At 34.9% G+C, this 22,857-nt stretch overlaps 1 protein-coding gene across 6 annotated transcripts; it reads left to right on the forward strand.

The window, feature by feature from the left end:
* The first annotated feature begins 6,021 nt into the window (after positions 1-6,021).
* LOC141599649 (uncharacterized) lies at positions 6,022-14,684 on the forward strand. 6 transcript variants are annotated; one of them, XM_074419726.1, is made up of 11 exons: positions 6,022-6,220; positions 6,364-6,506; positions 6,601-6,690; positions 6,932-7,036; positions 7,267-7,523; positions 7,769-7,900; positions 8,006-8,116; positions 11,466-11,597; positions 12,632-12,846; positions 14,086-14,239; positions 14,339-14,684. In XM_074419726.1, the coding sequence occupies exons 2-11, from the start codon at positions 6,404-6,406 to the stop codon at positions 14,549-14,551; spliced, it is 1,512 nt and encodes a 503-aa protein (XP_074275827.1). In that variant the 5' UTR covers positions 6,022-6,220; positions 6,364-6,403; the 3' UTR covers positions 14,552-14,684. The 6 variants fall into 6 exon arrangements, with proteins under 6 accessions (XP_074275827.1, XP_074275828.1, XP_074275829.1 ...); XM_074419727.1 differs by having other exon boundaries at positions 6,370-6,506; XM_074419728.1 differs by having other exon boundaries at positions 6,382-6,506.
* The last annotated feature ends 8,173 nt before the right edge of the window (positions 14,685-22,857 follow it).

Here is a 22,857-nt window from a genome sequence, read left to right on the forward strand (position 1 = left end):
CGCAAGGACTTGATTGTTCGACTGTTTTTCGATTATTGCCTTGATGGGTGACGAAGTGATCGTCACTACTTTGCCGTTTAGTGGGATCTTGATCTTTTGATGAAGGGTGGATGTTACCGCTTTGGAAACATGAATCCAAGGCCTTCCCAGAAGTATGTTGAATGAAGCTTCAATGTCCACTATTTGGAAGCTAACCTTTCGTTTGATTGGTCCCGTGGCTATGGTTAAGTTAGCAAGTCCTACTACCTTTCGTCGTGTACCGTCATATGCACGCACACCTTGATTGGTAGGGGTCCAATCCGACTCTTTCATGCCCAGTTTGTATGCCGTTTTGAGGGGTATGACGTTGACCGCGGAGCCATCATCCACCAAGGTCATTGGCACATTCTTCTTTAGACAAATGACAGTGATGTATAGAGCAAGGTTGTGACTAGCGCCAAAAGGTGGCAAGTCTTCGTCTGAGAAAGTAATAGGATTACTTAGCTTAGGTGATTCTTGAAAGACCAAGTTGACTACATCTTCAGGAGTGGAGTTATGTGCTACATTTAGCTTGGCCAAAGCTTGCAGTAAAGCTTGGCGATGTGGGAATGAGCTTGCTACCGGTTGCGGTGAAAGATCAGCCTTTGTTTTCGTAATTGCTTGAGCAAATGATCAGTGGGGTCATCTTCGTTGTCATTTGGTGTGATGACGTTGGTTGGACCATTTTGAGTAGTGCTTTGATATGGGCGACCCGAACGAGTTAGGTGGTCCACATCTTGGTCTTCACCATTTTGGACTATTTCCTTGACTAAAGAGTTTTCAATGAGATATTCGTCCTCATCATCATCGGCCCAAACCCCATTGACTGCAGCTAGTTCCCTCATTCTCACGATATCATCTTCTAGTCGTATGATTTGATCGACTAGTTTATCAACCACGGTGATTATTTCTTGCATAGTGGCATTTTGAGAGAAGATTAGTGGCACACGCTCTTCGGGTAATGCGTTGGGATCGCGTAAGGTTGTTACCATGTTTTCTAGTTCCCAAACTTGTCTATCTACACTCCTTGCCCATGTGATGAAGTCGGAAATGGTAGGGGAGATGGTAGAGTAGAGCCCTTCATTCTCGATTGCATGAATTTCACCTTCGATGGGAGAAATGAGGTGTGAGCAATCTAAGGTAGATTCATCACTTGTGATCACTAGAACTCCAAGAGGATTCTGAGTGTTGTTGGGTTTACCTCCCGGTGGTATTGGTAGTCGACCATCTTCGATCATGTCTTGAAGCACGTTTTTCAACTTGTAGCATTTTTCTGTGTCATGCCCTTTGCCTCTATGGTATTCACAGTATGAGTTCTCGTCCCAAAACTTGGACTTCCTTTCGAGTTCGGAAGTAGGTCCAATGGGTTGGAGTTTACCTTGCTTCATTAACCTCTTTAGAGCGTTGGAGTAAGTGTCCCCAAGGTTTGTGAATTTCCTTGGTGGGGTAGTTTTCTTGGACGGCTCGAGAAGGTTAACTTCATCGGTCTTACTAGTAGAGCCGTATGAACGACTTGTGGACCCTTGGTATCCTCGACCTACCGTTTTGGACAAGAGTCCTTTACGGATGTCATCCTCAATTCTTGTTCCTAGTACGGTCAAGTCTTTGAAAGTCTTGATATTTTGGTATCTCAAATGATTGACATAGATGGGCTTGAGATTATCCACAAACTTCTCCACAAGAGTGGCCTCGTCCGGGCGTTCTACTAGTTGAGTGCTAGTCTTCCTCCACCTACTTAGGAAGTCGGTGAATCCTTCTTTGTCATTTTGGGTAAGAACCTCTAGAGTACGCATGTTGACTTGGATCTCGACATTATCCGCATATTGCTTGGAGAACTCGATTGCGGCATCTTCCCAAGTAGCGACCTTCTTGTGATCTAAAGAGTAGAACCATTGCCTTGGGATGGTATCAAGAGATGAAGGAAAGATCCTTAAGAACATCTCGGGTTTGATGCCTTTGATAGACATGTAATCCTTGAAGGCACGGATGTGGTTCAAAGGGTTCTCGTGTCCCTTGAACTTAGGGATATCCGTCATACTAAAGTTGGTTGGTAATTTGGAATTGACGGCCTCATACTTGCGATTGTTCTCCCTATAAATGTCATCACCCTTAAGGTACATCAATTGCTCCTCTAGGTATTGGAGCCTTTTCTCGCCTACTGATCATCCCCATGAGAGGATTTTCATCCCTGGATTCGTTGTCAGAGTCACGTAGTACTTCACTTTCATGAGGAGGCAACCTTCCCTCTACGGCAAAGATACGACCTTCGATGAGCTCAAGGCGGTCATAGGTTTGTTCTTGAGTAGATTGCATTTGGGCTAGCGCTGCTAGGATTCGATCATTACTATTCTGAAGTTGGTTGAAGTTTGCTTCATCACTTGATCCGGGCATCTTGGAAACTGGATAAGATATCGGCGACGAATCAAAACACGATCGACCATTCTAACACACTTGCTAAAAGAGGAAAAGTTTTGACTCGTGAAGTGGGTGTGTGCCACTTGTGTTGAGTGAGTTTTGAAGAAAGACAAGGTCTTTGAAAATGTGTGTCCTAGTCAACTATGGTGTAGTTGTAGGAGTGGACTCGAAGTGAGGTTTTGAAATGAGCTTGTGGCCCGAATTTTGACACGACAGACGGACAGAGTTTTGACCGGATTTTGCGCTAATCAATGGCCTATATTTTTTTTCGAAATTTTCATTAAGAGAAGGTTTTGATTTTTGCAAAAATCGTCATGGTTTTGTTTAGAAATGGTAATCATGTAAGGTATACACATTTATACAAGCATTATAACGGGATGCTGAGTGCATTTAGAAAAGGTTTTGGTTTAAAGGGTGGGTTGCCATACCGAACCATCAAACCCGAAGTCTGTGGAGAGGCTCGTGCCAAACAAGAGTAAGGCCGATTCCTAGTCCATTTCCTCAAGTAGTGAAGGCCCTTGACACAAACAAGAGTAAGCATCATGGTATGGATGACGTCAATCGCTATCCATCCTTAGGCCCAAATAAGAATTAGGACCGTTTAGACGGGACGATTGGTCGAATGGGTTGGGTTGGGCCTAGGAAGGCCAAATAAAACGGTCTAGGAAGACCGAGTTATGAAAACCGACAATTGTCTTGTACAAATTATTCCCTAACCTTGTTCAAGTTTCACCCTTTTGGCTACACGTAAGTGTATTATCCCCAGCGGAGTCGCCAAACTGTGGACAGCGGGGCCCACGGGGGCGCTTGGGAAACAAGCGTTTGCATTTTTGTATGGAGTCGCCACCAATTTTTATGTGAAATTGGAACCGTTCGAATACCTCGTGTCATGTCAAGATACAAAGTAAAGACATGAACACTAAGCAATCGTTACCCTTAGCATTCTATGTCTAGAATGACTCTCGTGGATGCCAATGATGAACACGGGTGTTCACGGATATCGGAGTAAGGGGTGAGGGTACGTATTAGGAAGCTCTTTTGATCGAACACCTAATCCCGCCCGCCTCGATAGCGGCCTCTACTAATGATTAGGGACATCATTTATACTTGATATATCGTCGGCTAAATGCATGCAATGCAACATCCAAGTTTTAATCCTAGCATGTGAGAATTTAACTAAGTCGGTGAACAATTAATTAGCAAACAATTAATGTCGAGGTTGGATTTAATGCTCATTTACATGTGAAAACATACAAATGATAAAAGAAATACAATAATCATAAATTACAATAATGAAAATTACAATAATTACATTGGATTAGGCGATTTATGTCGAAAATACCTTTAAAACGGATAATTTGAGAAAAAGAATAAAAGAATGAAAGAAAGAATTAAATAAACTAACGAACAGGAATTAGCGCGATATTACGGTTAATAGTCGATTAATACGTAAACTAAATAAACTATGTCAGGCAGAAACGGAACTCAGGGACGAGAACTCGGCCGAGAACAGCGCAAGAGCAGAGCTGCGTCCTTTGGAATAGCGCGCAGACGCTGCGTCATTCCTTGGCTCGATTAAGGTTTGTGAAGCCGTAATTGCAAGTCGTTAATGTTAATTGGTGATTTAAAGGATCAATTGACGATATTTACTCGGATGAAAGTGATTAATAGGTTATTTAACATATGAATGGGTCATAAAAACGATAAAACATGGATGAGACGGATGCAAACGAATTAATTACATGATGGAATAAATGAAGTGAAAAATATTAATGAGTCAAACAAATTAATTGAATTGATTAAGTTAGATACGATGGATTAATGACAAATATGCGATGAATATGTGAATAAGCAGATGTAAACTATATCAAAGACGAATTCCAGAAACCCAATATTGATGAATTGAATCTCTACAACCCGGAATTGAATTTAATGACGAAAACCCGCAAATATTGGATTATTTGGGATTTAAGTCGGATTTATGATGATTAAAACATGTTAAAGATGATGATTATAATATACATGTGAATTATATGCTACGATGAAGAATTAACGAACAAACGAAACAAATAAAAGGATTTTGGGATGAATAACAGAGGACGAACGAAGAAGAAAGGAAGCGAGAAGCTGCGCTTGACCTCACGAAGAGGCGCGGCAGAGCTGCGCTCCTTCGAAGAGGCGCGGCGATTCTTGCGTCCTTTCTCGACGTTATCTCTGGAAATCCGTAAAAAAGAGGTTTTAAAACATGGTTTTAGAAATCGGTTTTAAGAGGTGTTTTCGACATAAACCTTACATTAATTATACAATAAGTAAATACAATAAATAAAAGAGATATTACACCCTCAGACTTACATGTTGACGAAACGAGAAGGACTAAGATATCGATTAGCGATGCTCGACGCGAATGCAAAGAAAGTGCCCTCGTAAGAGGAAAACGATTAATTAATTAAGTTGATTATTGTGTAGTTGGTCAAATTGGTCGGTCATGCAACGGGGAGGCTGGTACTCAGAAGGATCCGAGTTTACGTGGTCGAAAGTTCAAGCACGTAGACGCCAAAAGTAAGAACAAAGTCTAGAATGCAAAGGGAGAAGAGAAGGGCGGACACTCGCGTGAGAAATATGAGGAGCGAAGGCTCTATTTATACTAATCACGGAATTAGGGTTTCGGAGACTCTTTGGAAGTGAATCTCGGAAAGATATGAAAAAGATACGAGAAACATGCGAGAAAAGGGCACTGGGAAGAGGCGCGAGCGACCACTGCGTCTCTTGGAAGAGGCGCAAAGACCCTTTCTTTGCGTCGTTTCCCAAGGGTTTCCTCCTCTTGAAGAAAGATTTAGTGTTTGAGTTATGGTAGGACGGAAATAATCCGGTGTTCCTTAATATCTTATGTGAATATTACGGGAAATTGCTTACTAAAAGATAAAATTTATGAAATATGGAATAGAAATATCCGGAACATTCCAGAACATTCTGACTCGGGATTTAACGGTTATCAGAAAATAGAGACGGTTTTAGGCCCAGACTCTCGAATGTACTCTAATTCTTTATCACAAAACGACCAGTATCGGGACGTAGATGACAACTAAGAGGTAGACATTAATATTTGAGCAATCACTTGACGATAATCTTATGAACTGTCACAAATCGTTCCGCGTACCAAACATGCGGCCCAATCATCACCGGGTGGTTTGCGGGAGGTGCAGAAATGAGGTATCTACAACTATCAGTCCAAGTATCACATATATAAATTTAATATTGGTTTTATTTTTCTAAAAAAAGTATTTTATTAATTAAACACTCTTTTATTCTTATGTCAATATTATGTTAACGGGAATTATTTGTTGGTCATGCGGCATACATAAAATCTTAGACATGAACGATGTACTATATGTCTATATTCCATTTTATTGTGAAATTTATCACATATTATTTTAATATCCGTGCAACGCACGGGCAAGAAAACTAGTACAATCCTAAAATAGAAAGGACAACAAATAACTGAGACACCTAAAAATGAAAAAGGACAACAAATGAGCGGGAGAAAGGGAGTATGTAGTGTTTTTGAGTTCTATTGTAATTTTTGTCGGGTCCCTTGTGCATTCGAAAATAGAAAACCTCTTCCTCGAACAGAAGTTGGTCTCTCCTCTTTCCCACGCTCCTATCCTTTATACTGCTGTTTCACCATCAATTTCTCCTCACTCCTCATTACGCATCAGCTATAAGAAATTTCAATTGAACGAATTCCAGTTGGTTTTTGTAAATTGATCATTGTTTCATCTAATTTACGGTAAGTTTTCCACCTCTTCAATTTCTTGTATGAAACGGTCTCACACTAAGCTAATCGAGTTATCGGGAGACGGTTTCGCACGAGACTTACTCTTCACTATTTTCTTCTGAACGGAACACACAATAATTTTATTTGGTGACAAGTAAAAGTTGATTTTGAAGAAGAAATCTTATTGGTGTTGATATGGGAGGAAGGATGGAGGCAGAAAAAGAAGACGAAAATGGAGACGGAGACGGAGATTCCCCTTTCCGCGGCCTCGTAATATGCGTCACTGGACTCTCCAAAGGTCAATTTATCATACATCCGACCTCCCTTTACCCCGCAACTTTGGGGCAATGCTGTCGTCTATTCTAATCTATTTCTGGATTTCAAAATTGCAGAAGCGAGGGAACAAGTGATGGAAGCCACTGAGAGATTAGGTGGTACTTATACCCCCACTCTGCATCCTAAGTGCACCCATTTACTCGTCCACATATCCTTTTTCCGGTTTATGAAATGGAGATGTCTATTTCCTCCCTCATATTGTTTCATTTAATATTCTACCCAGTATTTCACCCCCCGCCTCATCATCCATTGATTGAAATTGTGACTGTTAGAATTGTTTTAAGATAGAATCTAGACCGCTTAAACAAAATGGAAAGAAATGGAGACGATCCAAATTGGAATGAATTCGCCTATTCTCTCTTTTTGTGTCCTCTTCACTTTCTCCTTACAGTTTTCGAGGACGCAAACTAGAACATGCACTAAACCATGGCTTCAGAATTGGCCTTTTTGTTGTTACTGTCCGATGGTTTGTTGACAGTGTCGCCTTATGCGGTAAGACATTGTCCCATTCTTGTCTCTTTATTTGTATTGTAAGGAACAAAGATAAAATACTACCGGAGTACATAATGAGGAATCGGGCATCCATTGTTGTAGGTTATGTTAGACGTGCAAATCTTTTTTATGCAAGATTACTCTCGCCCTTGCTTATACATGATATAATAGCTTTAAGTCAGAAGTCATAACCACATGATTGATAGATACAGCCGCTTTAATTTTTTCAGCAAGGTTGCATGAATCACCATACTCAGTCTGCAATCCTGGAAAATTGGGCATGGAAATGGGAGACTGGTTCACAAATTCAGCTTCAGATTATGATTCTTGTTTTCCAATCAGGCTGAATGTACTCAAAAAACCCTCAGAAAAAATAGGAGAAATGCAGCGGAATTCAGAAGGAAACTTTGAAGTTCTCAAACATTCTTATTTATTAGGCCGTTCAGTTTACATTGATTCTGACGTTTCCAATGAACTTCATAGTAAGGTATGTTGCATATTTTGACGGTTAATTATTACTTCAAAGTTTTTTATAAATAGGAGAAAAGTTTTGAAAGCTGCCACCTGTCTCTTTTGCTTACTTGATTTTGCAAGAAAGTTCTTTCTAGCTTTTGAAAAAAAACATATCTGTTGGCCAACTTCATCTTTTGAGCCCATGAATGTGTTTCATTCCTCTATCCATGGGAATAAATTTTGCTTTTTGTAGCTCAAATGCTCGCTATTATTTACCAGGTGGTTGATGTGGCTGCTCAAGAGGGTGCAGTGCTTCTCAACCAGTGGTTTGTTGGATGCGGTGCAAACTATATAGTTTGCGAGGGGTCTTCCATTCAAAAATATCTCGGCCACTGTGATAACATTGTCAGTGTATGTAGTTTTGCTTGGGCTTTTTATTGTTTTGTAGACTATTGAGTCCTTGCGTGCCGTGTCTTGTTTCCCTGCTTTATTTCATTTCTGTTTTATCTGTAACAGCCCATATGGTTTTTAAAAACATCAAAAGAGAGATCTGTGCTACGCATTGTTGGTCTGTCTGCTGATCTGGCTAGGGAGACTGGACTGATGCTTAAAAATCTCCAAGAACAGGTATGCTGTTATCTGTAACTTGTTAACTGTATTGTTTTTTAGTGTAATCAAGGCTGGGATTGAAAGATGGTAATCCGTTGATTTCCATTGATTGTCAAAGTCAGTTGATATACTCAAAGATATTAGCTTACCTATTGCCTAAAATACAAGATAACATGTGTCTACAAATATAACAACATTTGACTTATATACATTCTAGAGTATTCACATTATCACATATTCTATTGGGGATAAGTTTTCCTGGATTACCTCTTTGTGTCTTTTGTCCTGAAGAGGGTACTTCTGGCTTTTTCATGGTTTGTATTGTGGTCTCATTTGGCACTTCATTTGTGTGCTGCTCAAGACATTTTTTAGTGTGTTTCAATAATGTGCAGTGAAGTAGTGTCATACTTCTGACCATGGTTGTAAGTCTGGCCGCAACAGCACATCGTGGTGGCTGTGTAATGTATCAGCCACATCAATGGCGGCTATGGTGCAGCGATTGAAATTAGGGGGTAATGACTGAGATAATGGTACCACGACTGGTTAAGGCGATCATGACTGCAAACGATCTTTAGTACTATAGTTTTTGCTTAGAGAAGTTGTTGGTCACTCATAGGATTATGTTCGGCAAACTGGTGTGTGTTTAGCTTCACTTTGTCAACGAACCAGAGCAGACTTGGACGCATATTCATAAAACTAAGTACTTTAAATTGGTAAAAGGATTTGTTGAATAGACTTGAATTAACCTCCCAACCAGGCTGATGATAAGAAAGCTTTGTTGGGCCCACCTGACACCGTGGTCGGTGTGGACCTAGCCATGGCTGGTGTGGAGTCTGTGGACCTAGCCATGGCCACGCAGATCCTGAGATCTTGATGGCCATTGCTATCAGGTTTTTGGCGTTGAAGAGTGTAATCATTATTAATTGGTTTTTCTGTTAGAAGTTACCCAACATTTATACCATTTTCCATGCATGTACCTAAATTTTTTTCCTATAGCCTCGCCATAGGTACCAAACATTTGCTTTTAGTTTGTCTACAAGTACCAAATGCCAGTTTTCGTAAAAAAAAATAAAAAAAATAAAAATTAAAGATTTTGTCTTGAATTAACGGGCTACATAAGCTTTCGTGTTTCTCTCTTGCTCTCCAAGGGCTAGGATCAAGGGCTGGTCGGGTCCTTTTTCCATCGTCGATAAAAGATTGAAACTCATTGATCTTAGCTACCAATTTATAATATCCACCGATCGTTTGTTCTCTAGTGTCATCTCCTTCCACTATAAGCATCATTATCCCGCAACATTAAGAGTATTCATTATTCCTCTTTTCCCTATTATTATTAAAGAACTTTATTATTAATTTACTCAAGTCTTAGTTTTTTTTCAATTTATTTTAATCGTTGTTTGTGTTTACGTCCCTATATATCTGTCAATGAATTGTAAAACTCGCATGCCACAAACCTTCTGCTTGCATTTTGACGTGTTCATAATGGTTTCAACTTTCAAAGTGGCTGAAATCCATAATTACATTCTTTGTGTTAAAGATGAACAATTAGTGGATCATCTTTTCTTCGTTTATAAAAGCACACCTTGAACACGCTTAAGTCTAAGGCTTAGTGAAGCACTAGCCAAAACGCCTCGGTACACCTTGTAGGTAAGGCGTAGCCAACAAGGTGCACCACTTAAATGAACAAGTAAAATAAAAACTAAAAACAATTCTTACTCCCAGTGAATCTTCAAAGATGGCCTCACATCACCACCAACCGGCGACTACCTCCACTCACACTGACCTTATATCACTGGCCACTGCCGTGACTTACTTCGATCATCCACCACTTGGTTTACTTCCTGGTTCTCCACCGCGGTCAGCCGGTCACTCCTCTCTCGCCACATCATTCTGTGTCCTTCCTTACAACCACCACCCCTTTGTTATGGCTACCCGTACCCTAGACCACCATTCACTCCTTCTCACTTTGCACAACCATGGAAACACCGCATAACTGCTTTGTTAGTACCAAATAAAAAGTAACCAACATAAATGTCAAAAATAACCTTCATAATTCATTTGGAAAATCATGGTGTTATTTTTGACGAACAATTAAGTTAGGTTTCAAATAGACTAGTTGCATCATATATCTCGCTAATACAAATGTCTTTCACATGCTTAAGTCCTTCATAATTTGAGTTTTATTTTCACCAGAGAAAATAGAATAGCAGATCTGGAAATACCGAGAGTAGAAAATGTCAATTCTCGGTCAGAGATCACTCTAGAAGTCGACTTGGACTAAAACTTGCCGTTGTGATGAAGTAGTGGTTGCAGCTGTAACTTGTTGGAAGAAACAGGACGTCGCATGAAAAGGGTTACTTTTGAAGAAGTGTCGTGTTAGTTTTTTAACATTTATGTTACTTTTTCATTGCGCGGGAAGTGACGATTACAGAGTGCATTTCTGGTGCCGGAGCTCTTGCGCTAGAGAACGTTAATGGGTGGTTGACGGGAGGTAAGTGAGTTAGTGATGGGTGACGATGGTGGGGGTAAGGGGGTGGTTGAGATATTTTAAGGTGCTTGTAAGTTGTGGAGGATGGTTAGAGGGATGGTGCAGTGCTACCCTCGTCAAAAATCGGCGAGCTGGTGCTGGGGGTGTTGGGTTAAGTACTACCCGTGTGCGATGGGTTAAAGCAGTGGCAGACTGAAGGTGGTGATTTAGCTTGAGGAGAGAGAAAGAGAAATAAATTGGAGGAGGGATGTTAGAGTTGACATGCCAAGTCTTATTAATCAGGGGTAAGGCAGTCTTACCTTAAAACAACTCAAAATGTTCTTTAAATTTAGAAGAGATGGATGAAAAAAGGTTTGATAAGTGAAATTCGAATGGTTCCTTTTGCTTTTTAGTGGTGTTCTTGGTTCGTAAGAAGTCATCATATTTTTTATGACATTGCGTCTGCCTGTCAGCAGTTCCAGTTTCATTTTTTGAAGTTATTGTATAACTTTAGTTATGTGACTCATTCTCAGTTTCACTTAAACTTTTGTTCTCTTTATAGACACGATTATTCATGATAACTTGAGCTTAATCTTGGCAATCTCCTTTTGATTATGGGCATCACTCATTCATGCCTTTTTGTACGTATGTGTTACCCTGTTGATGTCCATTAATATATTTCTTCTCTTATCAAAAAAATAAAAACATGAATCACTTGTAATTAACACCCTTTTTTGTAAATAATCCCATTTAGATGTGCGATGAAATATGTTGTGAATGATGGCATCATATGAGTGGCTTAACTATTTTTAGCTAGATTGTGTCCGTTGCCCCTTACCATGCTGTTTGCAGAAGTCGTGGAGGCATTTGACTTTTTCTGTTTTTGTTGTAATTTTGTAGGACACTAATAAGGAAAATTGTCATGAGCACGTCCTCTTTTCTAGTCAGAGTAGAGTAAGCCAAGCAGAAAGGTTGAAAATTGTAAAGCGTGCCAAATGTGGCATTAGAAATCGTCGTGCTCGACGTTTACAGGTAACTGTTTGTATTTATAAGTTCACTTCAAGGAGGATATTACATGTGGTAATCGGTTTATTATCAGTACTCGGCTTGCCAATTGCCATTTATTTCTCAATAACCTTTGACCAATCTACCTTGGATACATAGGTAATGTCTGAAGTTTGTGACCCTCACCCTCGTGTATAGGTATTAATATTATTACATCACTAATTGAGCTTTGTTTTTGTTCCTTTTTTTTTCATTGTACAACCTTCTCAGCTTAAAAGAACTCATAAGTTGTAAGCATTACTTGATTGATTGCTAAAATAAAGGTATCCTAGGCCATATGTAGCTTAGCCATAAACTCAGCCTTTTTTCAATAACCTTTGACCAATCTACCTTTTGACTTTTGAGTAAACAACCTTATCTAAACAACTATATGTAGATAGAAGTTTGAGGTGATTAATATTTTGAATTTTTATTTGGGATGTTGTCCTATGATTGTTTTGCCATCATCTATAATTTGCAACCCGTGGCATGCTTTCTGGTTCTGAGGTCTTTTTATTTGGAATTGTTGCGGGCTCTTGCATCAGGAGGCTTGACCCACTTTATTGTGTATTGTGGCGTCATTCTACATGTGTAACTCTTTTGTGCACGGAAATACCTTTGTTCACTCTTCCCCTCCCTTGTCTGTAACTTTTAATTAAGTTGCTTTATAGTGAAAAGGATGAGATATTCACTACTCTTCTCTATCTTTTCTTGGGTTTAAGTAGTAGTTTCGTAAATTGGTATGAAGAATAAAATTTGCAAATGATAGGATCTTAGTTTCGTAAATTGGCATGAAAAGTATAATTTGCGAATGATAGGAGATGCTTTTAGCAGATCGTGTAATTCTTGGGATAAATCTTTTTTATACATTCAAAAAACTGTGTAATGAAAACTTCTCTATCTAGGGGGTTATTAATATTATTCATTTCTGGACCTTCCTAGCTAGACTTGAGGTTTGTATTCCTTTTTGTTGTTTTATTTTGGTGCTTGATAACATCCGAAACGAATATGATTGATTGCAGTCTTGTGAAGGGCCCTTGCGTCCAATTAACTCCAGCACCCTTTTAGACTCGATTTGTTGGTCGATCTCTGAACCTACTTCCACTGTTGCTGTCTTTGAGGATTCTCTTTTGTCCAAAAATGTCAGTGGCATCCAAAAACATATTCTTTTCGACGGGCAGGAAAGGCTTGAATCTGATTCATCGTTCTCAAACTTATTGCGACCACTCACAGAAAGGTTTGTTTGCACTATCCACTCAATTTTAATACCCATTGATATTATAAACAAGCATTTTGTGTAGTTACGAAGGATTCAACTTTTCTATCCTGTTCTTTAGAACTGTGTAGTTCACTTTGCTTTACAGGTTAGTTTACAGGCATGATTTTAGAGATTATGTTGCTAGTTTGTGCGCTTCTTTTTTTTGCACCTGTCGTTCTCATGGAATTATAGTTTACTTTGTTAAGTTTTCTTTGTTTGCGTAACTATGAAGGATTCCATGGTTACCAAATTCGCTCTGAATACGTCCTTAGTCCTTACCAATTCGCGATTCGCTTTTATAGAATGTGTGTTATATGTATTTTCAGTAAGCAACATGATAGAATTCGCTTTTAACAATTCGTGATTCGTAGGGCACCGAGCGAATTCGGTTACCACAAAGGATTCAACTTTTCTGTTCTATTCTTTAGAACTGTATAGTTTTACAGGTTAGCTTGTAGGTTTTATCTTAGAGATTTTGTTGCCTAGTTTGTGACTTCTATTTTTTTCTTTTGCACCCTTCGTTCATATGGAGTCATGAATGATGTCAACTTATAACGAGGTTGTTAAAGAACTTTGTGCAAAAGATATCTTTTCCAATAAAAGAAACGAACAATAGTGACATAAAAGCTGAGCTCTGCCCCAACTTCTAACTTAATGGAAAAGGAAGTAGAGCTAAAATAAAACATCAAATTATATCAAAGAACACAAGACAAATATCTTTTTTTTTTTTTTTTTTTTTGAGAAAGACCTATCCTTTGAAGCAACTTTTAACTGCTCAGCAAATAAGAGCAAAACTGAAAAATATGCATGAATTTCGGTCCAACCAAATGCATGTCTATATCTCTACTCCTACTTGCTGATGTAATCGTTACAGTTCCCCTTTCCCTCTCTCGTAATGTAGTATTTGCTAACGCTGCTCCATGAATCGTGCTCTTAGTCAGTCCTAGTAATTTTCTGTATTTTTCTATCATAATGATGGTGTGGTATTGTTCTGGAAATTAACTTTTCTAGTTTTATAAACTGGCTGTGTGAGTCTCTAGTGTCCTCCATTGTGAGTTAGTTAGTGTTCCTTAGCTATTTAGACTATTTGGTTTCACTTGCTGTGGCTGATTTTACTTGTTGCAGACATAAAAGTTTGCTTTGGGCGTGTTAATATAGAAGCTTGTGTTTTAAGGGTGTTGTACATTTTAACAGCTTGTTCATATGCTTTGTTTGTAGTGAGAGAAGTGAGTTGGTATTCAGGGATCACTTCCTCACCATACTGTTCCCAGTTGATCGATTTGCTGAGATGGGACCTTCATCAAGAACATACTTCAGTGATTCGGGGTTTACATGTCTGCAGTTGTTGGAGTTCATATATGACTTTTACCAGGCACGTATTTTTCTCTGTATTAGTACTATAATGTTTACACTAATTTAGCCAATTTCAAACCTGATATATTTAGAAAAACTCCTCCACTGTTTCCTGCAGGAAAGCATGTCAGATAATGAAATACAAGTTGCAATTCACACTGATTCAAGGCATGCTGAATCACTCCGGTCAATGTATTGCAGCGATAAAAGTCAAGTTGGTTTGATGTACAAACGCATTCAATTCCTTGGTAGTCGTAAAAGTTTTGAAAAGTTAAAGCGTGTCAATGGGGATAATAATAGTAATGTATATGAATTGTTGATCAGAGAATGAAACATGATTGAGACAACACATTGTGACCACGGTCGTGTTGTGGTATCCGACATTGTTCCTAGTCTTGTTTTCTTTGTTTTTCTTCTCCTCCGAATTTTAAAGAGAGTTTTCATAGTCATAACTTTATTGGCTAGCTCATGTCTCTACTTTATCACGAGCATCTAAACTAAATAAAGAACCAGGTAAGGATATCATCCATAAGAATTCATTGAAATGGAAGAAATTATTGTGAGAAATTATAGCGGATGTCCATAAGTCATGTGTTATGAATGTCAATTAGTATAGGATTATTCTAGAATGTCTCTTTACATTTCTATTGTATAACTCCTCCTTGTATATTTGTATATATACCCCATATGTGCTAATAAGATGGATATACATCTCTATCATCTTTCACTCTCATTGTCTACCTTTTATAACACGTTATCAGCACGAATTCTAACCAATCGAGCAAATTCAAAAGAATTAATTTCGTAAGTCTCCCTTCTATAAACTGTCTAGATCGAGGTAAGTATTTACTTTTCTTTTGGTTCCATGAATCATCAAATGACTAAAATTAGTGCGTTCGGCTGATATTTTAATTAAATTACTATTAGCCTTTGTTCTGTCTATTGTCATAGATGATTTCTAACATGAATAAAAACCCCTACTATTAATGTATGTTTTCGTTATATTTCGTAATTGTTTATTGAGATCTACGTACATTTTTCTACCATACTAAGTCAAAATATCCTATAACGCTGTTCTATGTGATTTTTCTCAATTGCGTGTGTCCTTCATTGAACAATAAAAGATCGGTTCATCTACGAGATCATCCTAGCATATAATTCATTGATTGATGTACGTTTTTGTTATGAGTTTGTACCGCATAAAAGGTTATGGCTAATGAAGCAATTGATTTAGAAATTTCATGATTGTCATCATGAGAATGGCACGTCTGGTATGACGGCTGCCACCAATTTACTTCTTACATGATTGAGGTACGTGTTCGTTACCACAATAATTTATGATGATCGTGTATTAGTGTATATTATTGTGGTATTACATAAAGAAGGTAACATGGCATGTTAGTTTCATATACTTCGTTTACGTAAATATGAAAAATATTGAGACCATAAGATAACATTAGCATTCATGATATATTTATAAATTATGGCCTTACCTATTTCCAAGAGTTCAAAATTTTATTGTGTAGGTGTTTTGTTTTGAGTGTGATGTTTCTAGTGTTTTTAGTAATTGAAATTTTATAAAATATCAAAACATATAGTAAGCTCACCTTATGAATAATTCATCATTGATTGCGTACTAAGATTACAGGCATTTACATGTTAACATAAAGATCAAAGACGATAAATTAAAACAGCCAAAGTAGATGAATATTACTATTTATTCAAAAGTAAAATGATGAAATAAAAAACAAATACCAAAATAAAATATACATTTGAAAAAAAAAAAGAAAAAAAAACTATTAGTCTATCATTCACGTTGATGTCGTCAATCTTGTAGTTAGTCTCCAATATATAGTTATTTAAGCTATCCTAATATTTTACTTCTTCATATAGTCTTTTTTTTTTTTCCAACGAATCGATCCTATAATAAAAAAAGTAACTTAATAATTATTCTGAATTAACCAACAAAATAGTAAAATTTATTTTATAAAATATTATCGTTGTTAACTTAAGTTTCCTCTTAAATAGTGAAAGAAAAAGGGAATGAGAATGAAGTCATAGAGATGTAAGTATATTACCTATGAATAGCTCAACACCACAAATCTTGATATCCCCTAAATGAGAACAAAACAAACACAAACGATGAAATTGAAAATGTGATGAACATTTCATAACCCAATGGAACTTATATAAAAAGTAAATAAATTAGTTAATAATTTTAAAACCTTAATACAATTGGCTTGATGTTAATAGAATAATAGGAAAGTTTAATGATACATTTAGTTCTACTGACGATAGAGATAAGAAAAATTTTGGCTTATAAATTTTGTCTTCCATCAAAAATATATAAAGAATTGAGGATGCGTTTTATGATTTTTGAGCATCATTTTTTCATTATTATCAAAATTAATATAGGTATAAATATGAATCAAGGTTCACGACTTTGAGCATCATTTTTCATTATTATGAAATTTAATATAAACATTAATAAAGAATAAAGAGAAATAAAACGTATAAGTTTTGCTTGATTATTATTATTGTTATAATTTATTTTTTTACAAGATCCACTTTACAGGAGAATTATTTAAGATGCTGTCTTATTATGTAATTAAAATATGACATATAAATGATGATAGTTAGTTTTGCTTGCCTTTTAATTAGATTTATATATTTTATATTTAGATTATTGAGTTATAGATTTTTCTCATTATTATGAAATTTAATATAGACATAAATATGGAGGAAAGGAGAAATGGAATGTAAAAGATTTGCTTTATTTATATTCTTATTTTCTTTTTTTTGCAAAAGAGTGGTTTAGAAATTATCTTATGGAATTTAAAATATGACATTCAGATGATGGTAGATAGTTTGGCTTACTTTTTAATTATAGATTATAGTTTTATAAATTCAATTATTATTCCATGCATATCACATTGTCAATATAATTAAATAATCAATAAAAATGAATAAGAATTAATGGGTTTGAAAATGTCATGTGAAATGAAATTGAATGTTCTAAGCTACCCTTTTAATTAGATAGTATAGATTTCATGCAATGTTATTGATAATTGAGTATGTCATCTTCCTGAAATTTCAATACAAACACAAAAACAATAACTAAATAACATTCTTACTATTAATAAATTTAAAACATAATAATGATAAAAAGCGAAAGAAGTCATTTTATTATATATGTATGTATACTTTACCTACCAACTTTTTGAATGAAAATTAGGATTGTTATAATAGTTATATAGGGAACTTTTTGTTATTAATTATTGATTAATTTCAACAATTTATTCGAGGGAAGAGGACCAATTTTGTGAATTAAAAGGGACATAAAAAAATTATGATAACTACAAATTATAATGATGGTGAAAGAAAATAAAAAAACCATCCTATTAAATAAAATAAATTAAAGGTTAAATAAATAAGTAGATTAATAACCAAATTTATGAGAGGAAAATAAAGAGTTTGTATTAATTTTTTTTGTGTTTGCAATTAATATTTTTTTAATTTTTTTTGTACTTATAAGTATGTGACAGTTTTAAAGATAACTTTTTAATACATAATCTAGACTTTTATAATATTGTATAAATAAATAATCAAGTAATCAATATAGATGAATTAGTATTTACCAATAAAAAATCGACATGTGGATTAAAATTAAATATTTTAAGTAGCCTTTTAAATATATTGTATAGGTACAATTTTTTTTTTGTTTTCAACTTCATTTATTCTTCTTCGTTCTTAATTTCATGTATTCGGTTTTTTTATTTCAAATACATATAATACTACTCCATATGAAATATCTTGAAATTATTAACTTATAGTTAATGCGTATTTTTTTATTGTAGTTTTTGTTTTTGAATTAATTAAGTTTAAAGCTAGTGGAATATGGATGGATTTGTAAAGGAAATAAGTGAATTTAATTAAAGCAATATAATAATAAATTGATAATCCATGTCATATTAGTTTGCCAAGTCACATTGTTTTTGCATACGTGGCTTTTTTTCATCTTATGTGGCATTGTTTACGTGGGTTTTTCAGGCTAGCCTTTCAATAATGTTTTATAGATTTTGTCAATTGAATGTACAAAGTTTCAAACTTTACTGTTAGATTATGTTCATGCAAGGTCTCACTTCTTTTAAATTGCTTCGTATAGATCAAGTGAGAATTAAGTTGAAAAATATTATGAGTTGAACAACTATTATATATTAATAAGTTAGAAAAAAAATACTCTGTATATGAAAAGAATATGGTATTTACATTATAGTATGGTCTATTGTTACTGTAGTTAATACTTTTTTGTGACTCTATTACCATAATATAAGTGGTACCATGGTAGCTTACTCAAACTTTTGTCTCATACCATGTTTTTGGATAATCATTTATTTTGCATAACTTTTGATATACTATTTATATAGGATTGATTGATGATGATAATAATTAATACCTTATATCCTGAAGCGTTATACTAAACTTTGGTCCAATGGTGTGTCTTTTAGATTTTGTTGCATAATAAAACCTTGCATGCATGTCACTCACAATAGATGTTTGTTCTTTAACTATGTTTATACTTTTACTGCACCACCAACTTCGAACGAATAGCATTATTATCTTGGTAATTTTAATATTATATTTTGAACCAGAGATTTCATATATGTTTAACAATAAGTTTTGAGAAAGAAGATATCACACAATTTTAGATCTGAAATCGCAAACGATTTATTTTATAAAGATGGTTAGATATGTCCAGATTATGACTTTGGCATGAAGTTCAAAGTTTAAAAGGTCTATAATAATTTAACACCGTCTCATCAATATAATGTATTCATATGGTTTAAGTGTAATTGACTAGAAGTCCACATGTAAATATTAGTGGCCAGAAGTCCACAACTGCAATTTTATGAACCGCATTTGAGTTTCAAATGGATAAAGAGGTGTTTATTTAGACAAATTTATTCGAATTGATTCTTATTCACCTGAAGTTGAACAATATAATGAAATTTGAAATTTGACTTTTTTTGGAGCGAATGAGACATCTCATAAAGAATATGCATGTATATAATGTGATCTCTGATGAGCCAAATAAGGAGGCCTTATTTGAGCCCAATGTATAATGTGATCTTACTTGAGTCGAATTTGTTTTTGAAAAAAAAAAATCTCGCGTAAGTAAATATCTCATGCAGAAAAAAAAAACATGTGAGACACATATATGCTAAAAATTCGATATGAGTAAGGAAAAATGATATATGAGTTGATTGATATTCATCTATGGCCTAAAGCTCTTAGTATTTACGGATACTGAAACTACGACCATAAGTTCATATTGTTCACATCACAAATTATGACACTATGACCCGGAGTTCATAGTGTATAAAAAAAAATTAAAAATTGTGGGCTGAAATTTACAATGAGTATCAACAATAATTATGATAATGAAAATTGCGTGTGTAGTTGACAGTGTATATATTTTCACTTTTTGTATATTGAATATTATTTTGAGCATCAATATTCAAAATGAACTCGGGATTATACATTATTTGCAAAATATGAGATACTCTTACAAATTGAGAATCATACCAAATCAATTTAAAAACTATTCCCTGTAGCGAATGATACATATATGTTTTGAGAATGAAATTATTTTATCTTTTGTAAAAATAATGTAGTCTTATAGACACATAATCGTGTAAGTGGTTTAAAACTGTAACCGTGAAATCTCGTTCCACAAGTGACTCAGCAAAGTAAAGAGATATTATAATCGTGAGCCCCGTCCTATTGGTTAACAATCATTAATCCCTGTACTGAATATGACATTACATAAGAATTTTGATTAATGAGCATTGTTCTCTGAAGTGAATATGGAAGCACATAATAGATTGAAAAATATTTCAAGAATGAGGATGTATATATTTTCATGAGTTATGTGTTTATTTTAAAGTACTAGTATTCGCACCGGAAGTGAACAATGACTTCATTCTTGAATAAAAGTGATAATGTGATCAACTTATGATATATTATAAAGTAAATTATCGAATAGTACAACTGATTTGAAAGTTGTTGAATATTTGTCACCCTGAAAGGAATAATAATTAATTCATAAGTTGAATTATAATCAATTAATATGTATTATCATGCTATACAACATATTGAAACGAGTGATACGAACGTGTATGTCATAATTTATATGATGATTATAATTGTTGATAGTATGATAGAATTATATATAAAAAATACTCAAGGACTAATATAGTCATGTTCCCCGAAGGAATCTTGATGAGTCTTGCCAACATATATGAGACACCAGTCGTGTCCTATGTCACATCATTTATCTGGCCGGATAGAATTTTTTTTTTTAATGTGAGTTTATATGATACGAATATTGCTAACTTGATGATTAGCGTGAGAAATATAGTCAACTAAAAATGTGGCGTATGACAAGTGAAATTTTAAAAACACGACCAATGTTTATGAAAGATTGTCATGGATTGTGGCCAAACTAAGAGAGACGACATGAAATGGCTAGATGTGACAATTGAGGCCATCCAGGTTCATATAATACCCATCTTTATAAACCTGAAGTTTATATATCGAAAAGATAAGTGCTGAAATTCTCTCATGTAGAAAGTTTATTAACGGCAAGACACTACACTGAGATTGAATATATGTGATATTGGAGATCTAAACACTGCTCGGTGTTGAATAAAGAACTTAAATATTCTTGTATGGATTGACACTATATTGAGTGGTTTATAGCTACATACTGAATTTTCTGAGTAGTTCCCGTGATTAAAAATCACATTTTAATTATTATATGCAATCGTTGATCTCGTGATTTGGGCATTGTGATTCAACACATATAAAACCCAACTGCATTATATGTTACTCCTCGAAAGATATTATATTGTACAAAAATGCCCATGTAAAATCTCATCGATGATATGAGAAATTGATGTCTAAGTTGGTTTGATAAAATTTGGACTATATATTGGTTATAGTTTTTACCACCTTAGGGGGAGAAAAAGTGAGTTAAAAGCTGGTAAAAACGAATATGGAATGATCCCTTATTGAACCAGAAGTTCAGATATTGTTATATATTAAATTCATTGAGTATAGGTTTTGAATGGTTTTGAATTTGATATAACAAAAAATATTTTTACCCGATTGATACATATACACCTGAAGTGTAATTCAATAAAAGTCAAGATGAATTGACGGTTCCACTATGAAAATGAAATAGATGATAAATAGCAAGATGAAGCAGTTGGTGTGAAATAGATTGCTATATGTGGAGTGTACCCGAAGTGACACAGATATCTGAATAATAATAGACGACCTAGATTAATATAATGGTACCACATATATATATTCAGATTCAGATATCATTGAACAATACTGATATTATCAAAAGAAGGTAAAAAATTATATCGATATATTTATGGAACCGATATACGTTTGCACGTGATATTTCGTGGACTCGTAATGAGGATCTTATATATAAGTCCATTTTGACTGTCGACATATTATATATGATTATAAACGAGCTCATGGACCGAAAGTCCATCCATTGACATGATGTCAATCCAAATTATGAATATTGGAAAGAAAACTGTACAGTTTGCATTTTGAGTCATCAACATGTGCATATAGATAGTAAATTTATCATTGCGTCTTAGTTTTAATATTTACATTATTATTATTATGCATTGTTTTAGAATATGTTATTTAGAAATTTATGTCGTTTCATATGCATGCACATGTTTACTGATTTTGTTTTAAATTGGTAAATTATATATGAGAAATATATTTTACTCCTATGAGGATAAACTACCTGAAGGAGCCTCTTATGAATGATCATTAATTGATAAAAGTTGATTAATTTGAGTTTTTGGAAAACTCACGATTAAATTATTTTATAGACCTCTACGATACGATTGAAATATTATCGTTATTATTTCCATAAAGCAATATTCAAACTTCTGAAGAGTTTGCTTGAATTATTATTGTCTCAACCTGAAGTTTGAACATATAAGATTTATACATGAATGAATTTCTTGCCGGATAGTTGAAAAAAATATAGTGAAAGTCTATAATGGTGATGTCAGTCCATACAATAAGATGATTTGGCAAGAAATATTGATTATTTTTCAAATGAATTGTTAATAATCGGATTGATTTTCTTGAAGAGAATGTATTCAGGAATGATAGCTACACTCTTTTTCCCTTCAACTAGGTTTTTGTCCCAATGGGTTTTTCCTAGTAAGGTTTTTAACGAGGTAGCATTGTTGGCACGTTAATACACTATAGTCATGATCATCATGATTGTTGAAATGACAATAATTATAGACTTCATTGAAAAGAATTTTTGTTATAAGTGTGACTATAAGATTTGTGATGAAGATTCAAAAGTCATCATGAATGACAATATACAAATTGCAAGTTCTGAAGAAATGTTATATTGGAATTACCAAGGATTTATATTGATTGAAGATATCAAGTTTATCATCAACTACGGTGGATTCTTTTTCAACGATCGAGAAGTTACGTCAAAAGATGGATTTCAAGATATCTTAAGTTATGTAATCATCAGGGGGAGTAGACACGCTATGTACTCTTTTTCCTTATCCATGG

The sequence above is a fragment of the Silene latifolia genome, chromosome 9 (assembly GCF_048544455.1).
Source record: "Silene latifolia isolate original U9 population chromosome 9, ASM4854445v1, whole genome shotgun sequence".
NCBI lineage: Eukaryota > Viridiplantae > Streptophyta > Magnoliopsida > Caryophyllales > Caryophyllaceae > Silene > Silene latifolia.

Bases quoted from the DNA above. Each gene is read 5' to 3' on its own strand.
- LOC141599649 (XM_074419726.1), top strand. From the start codon at position 6,404: ATGGGAGGAAGGATGGAGGCAGAAAAAGAAGACGAAAATGGAGACGGA. The intron at 6,507-6,600 runs GTCAATTTATCA...TCAAAATTGCAG, and splicing joins CGTCACTGGACTCTCCAAAG to AAGCGAGGGAACAAGTGATG. The intron at 8,117-11,465 runs GTATGCTGTTAT...GTAATTTTGTAG, and splicing joins TTAAAAATCTCCAAGAACAG to GACACTAATAAGGAAAATTG.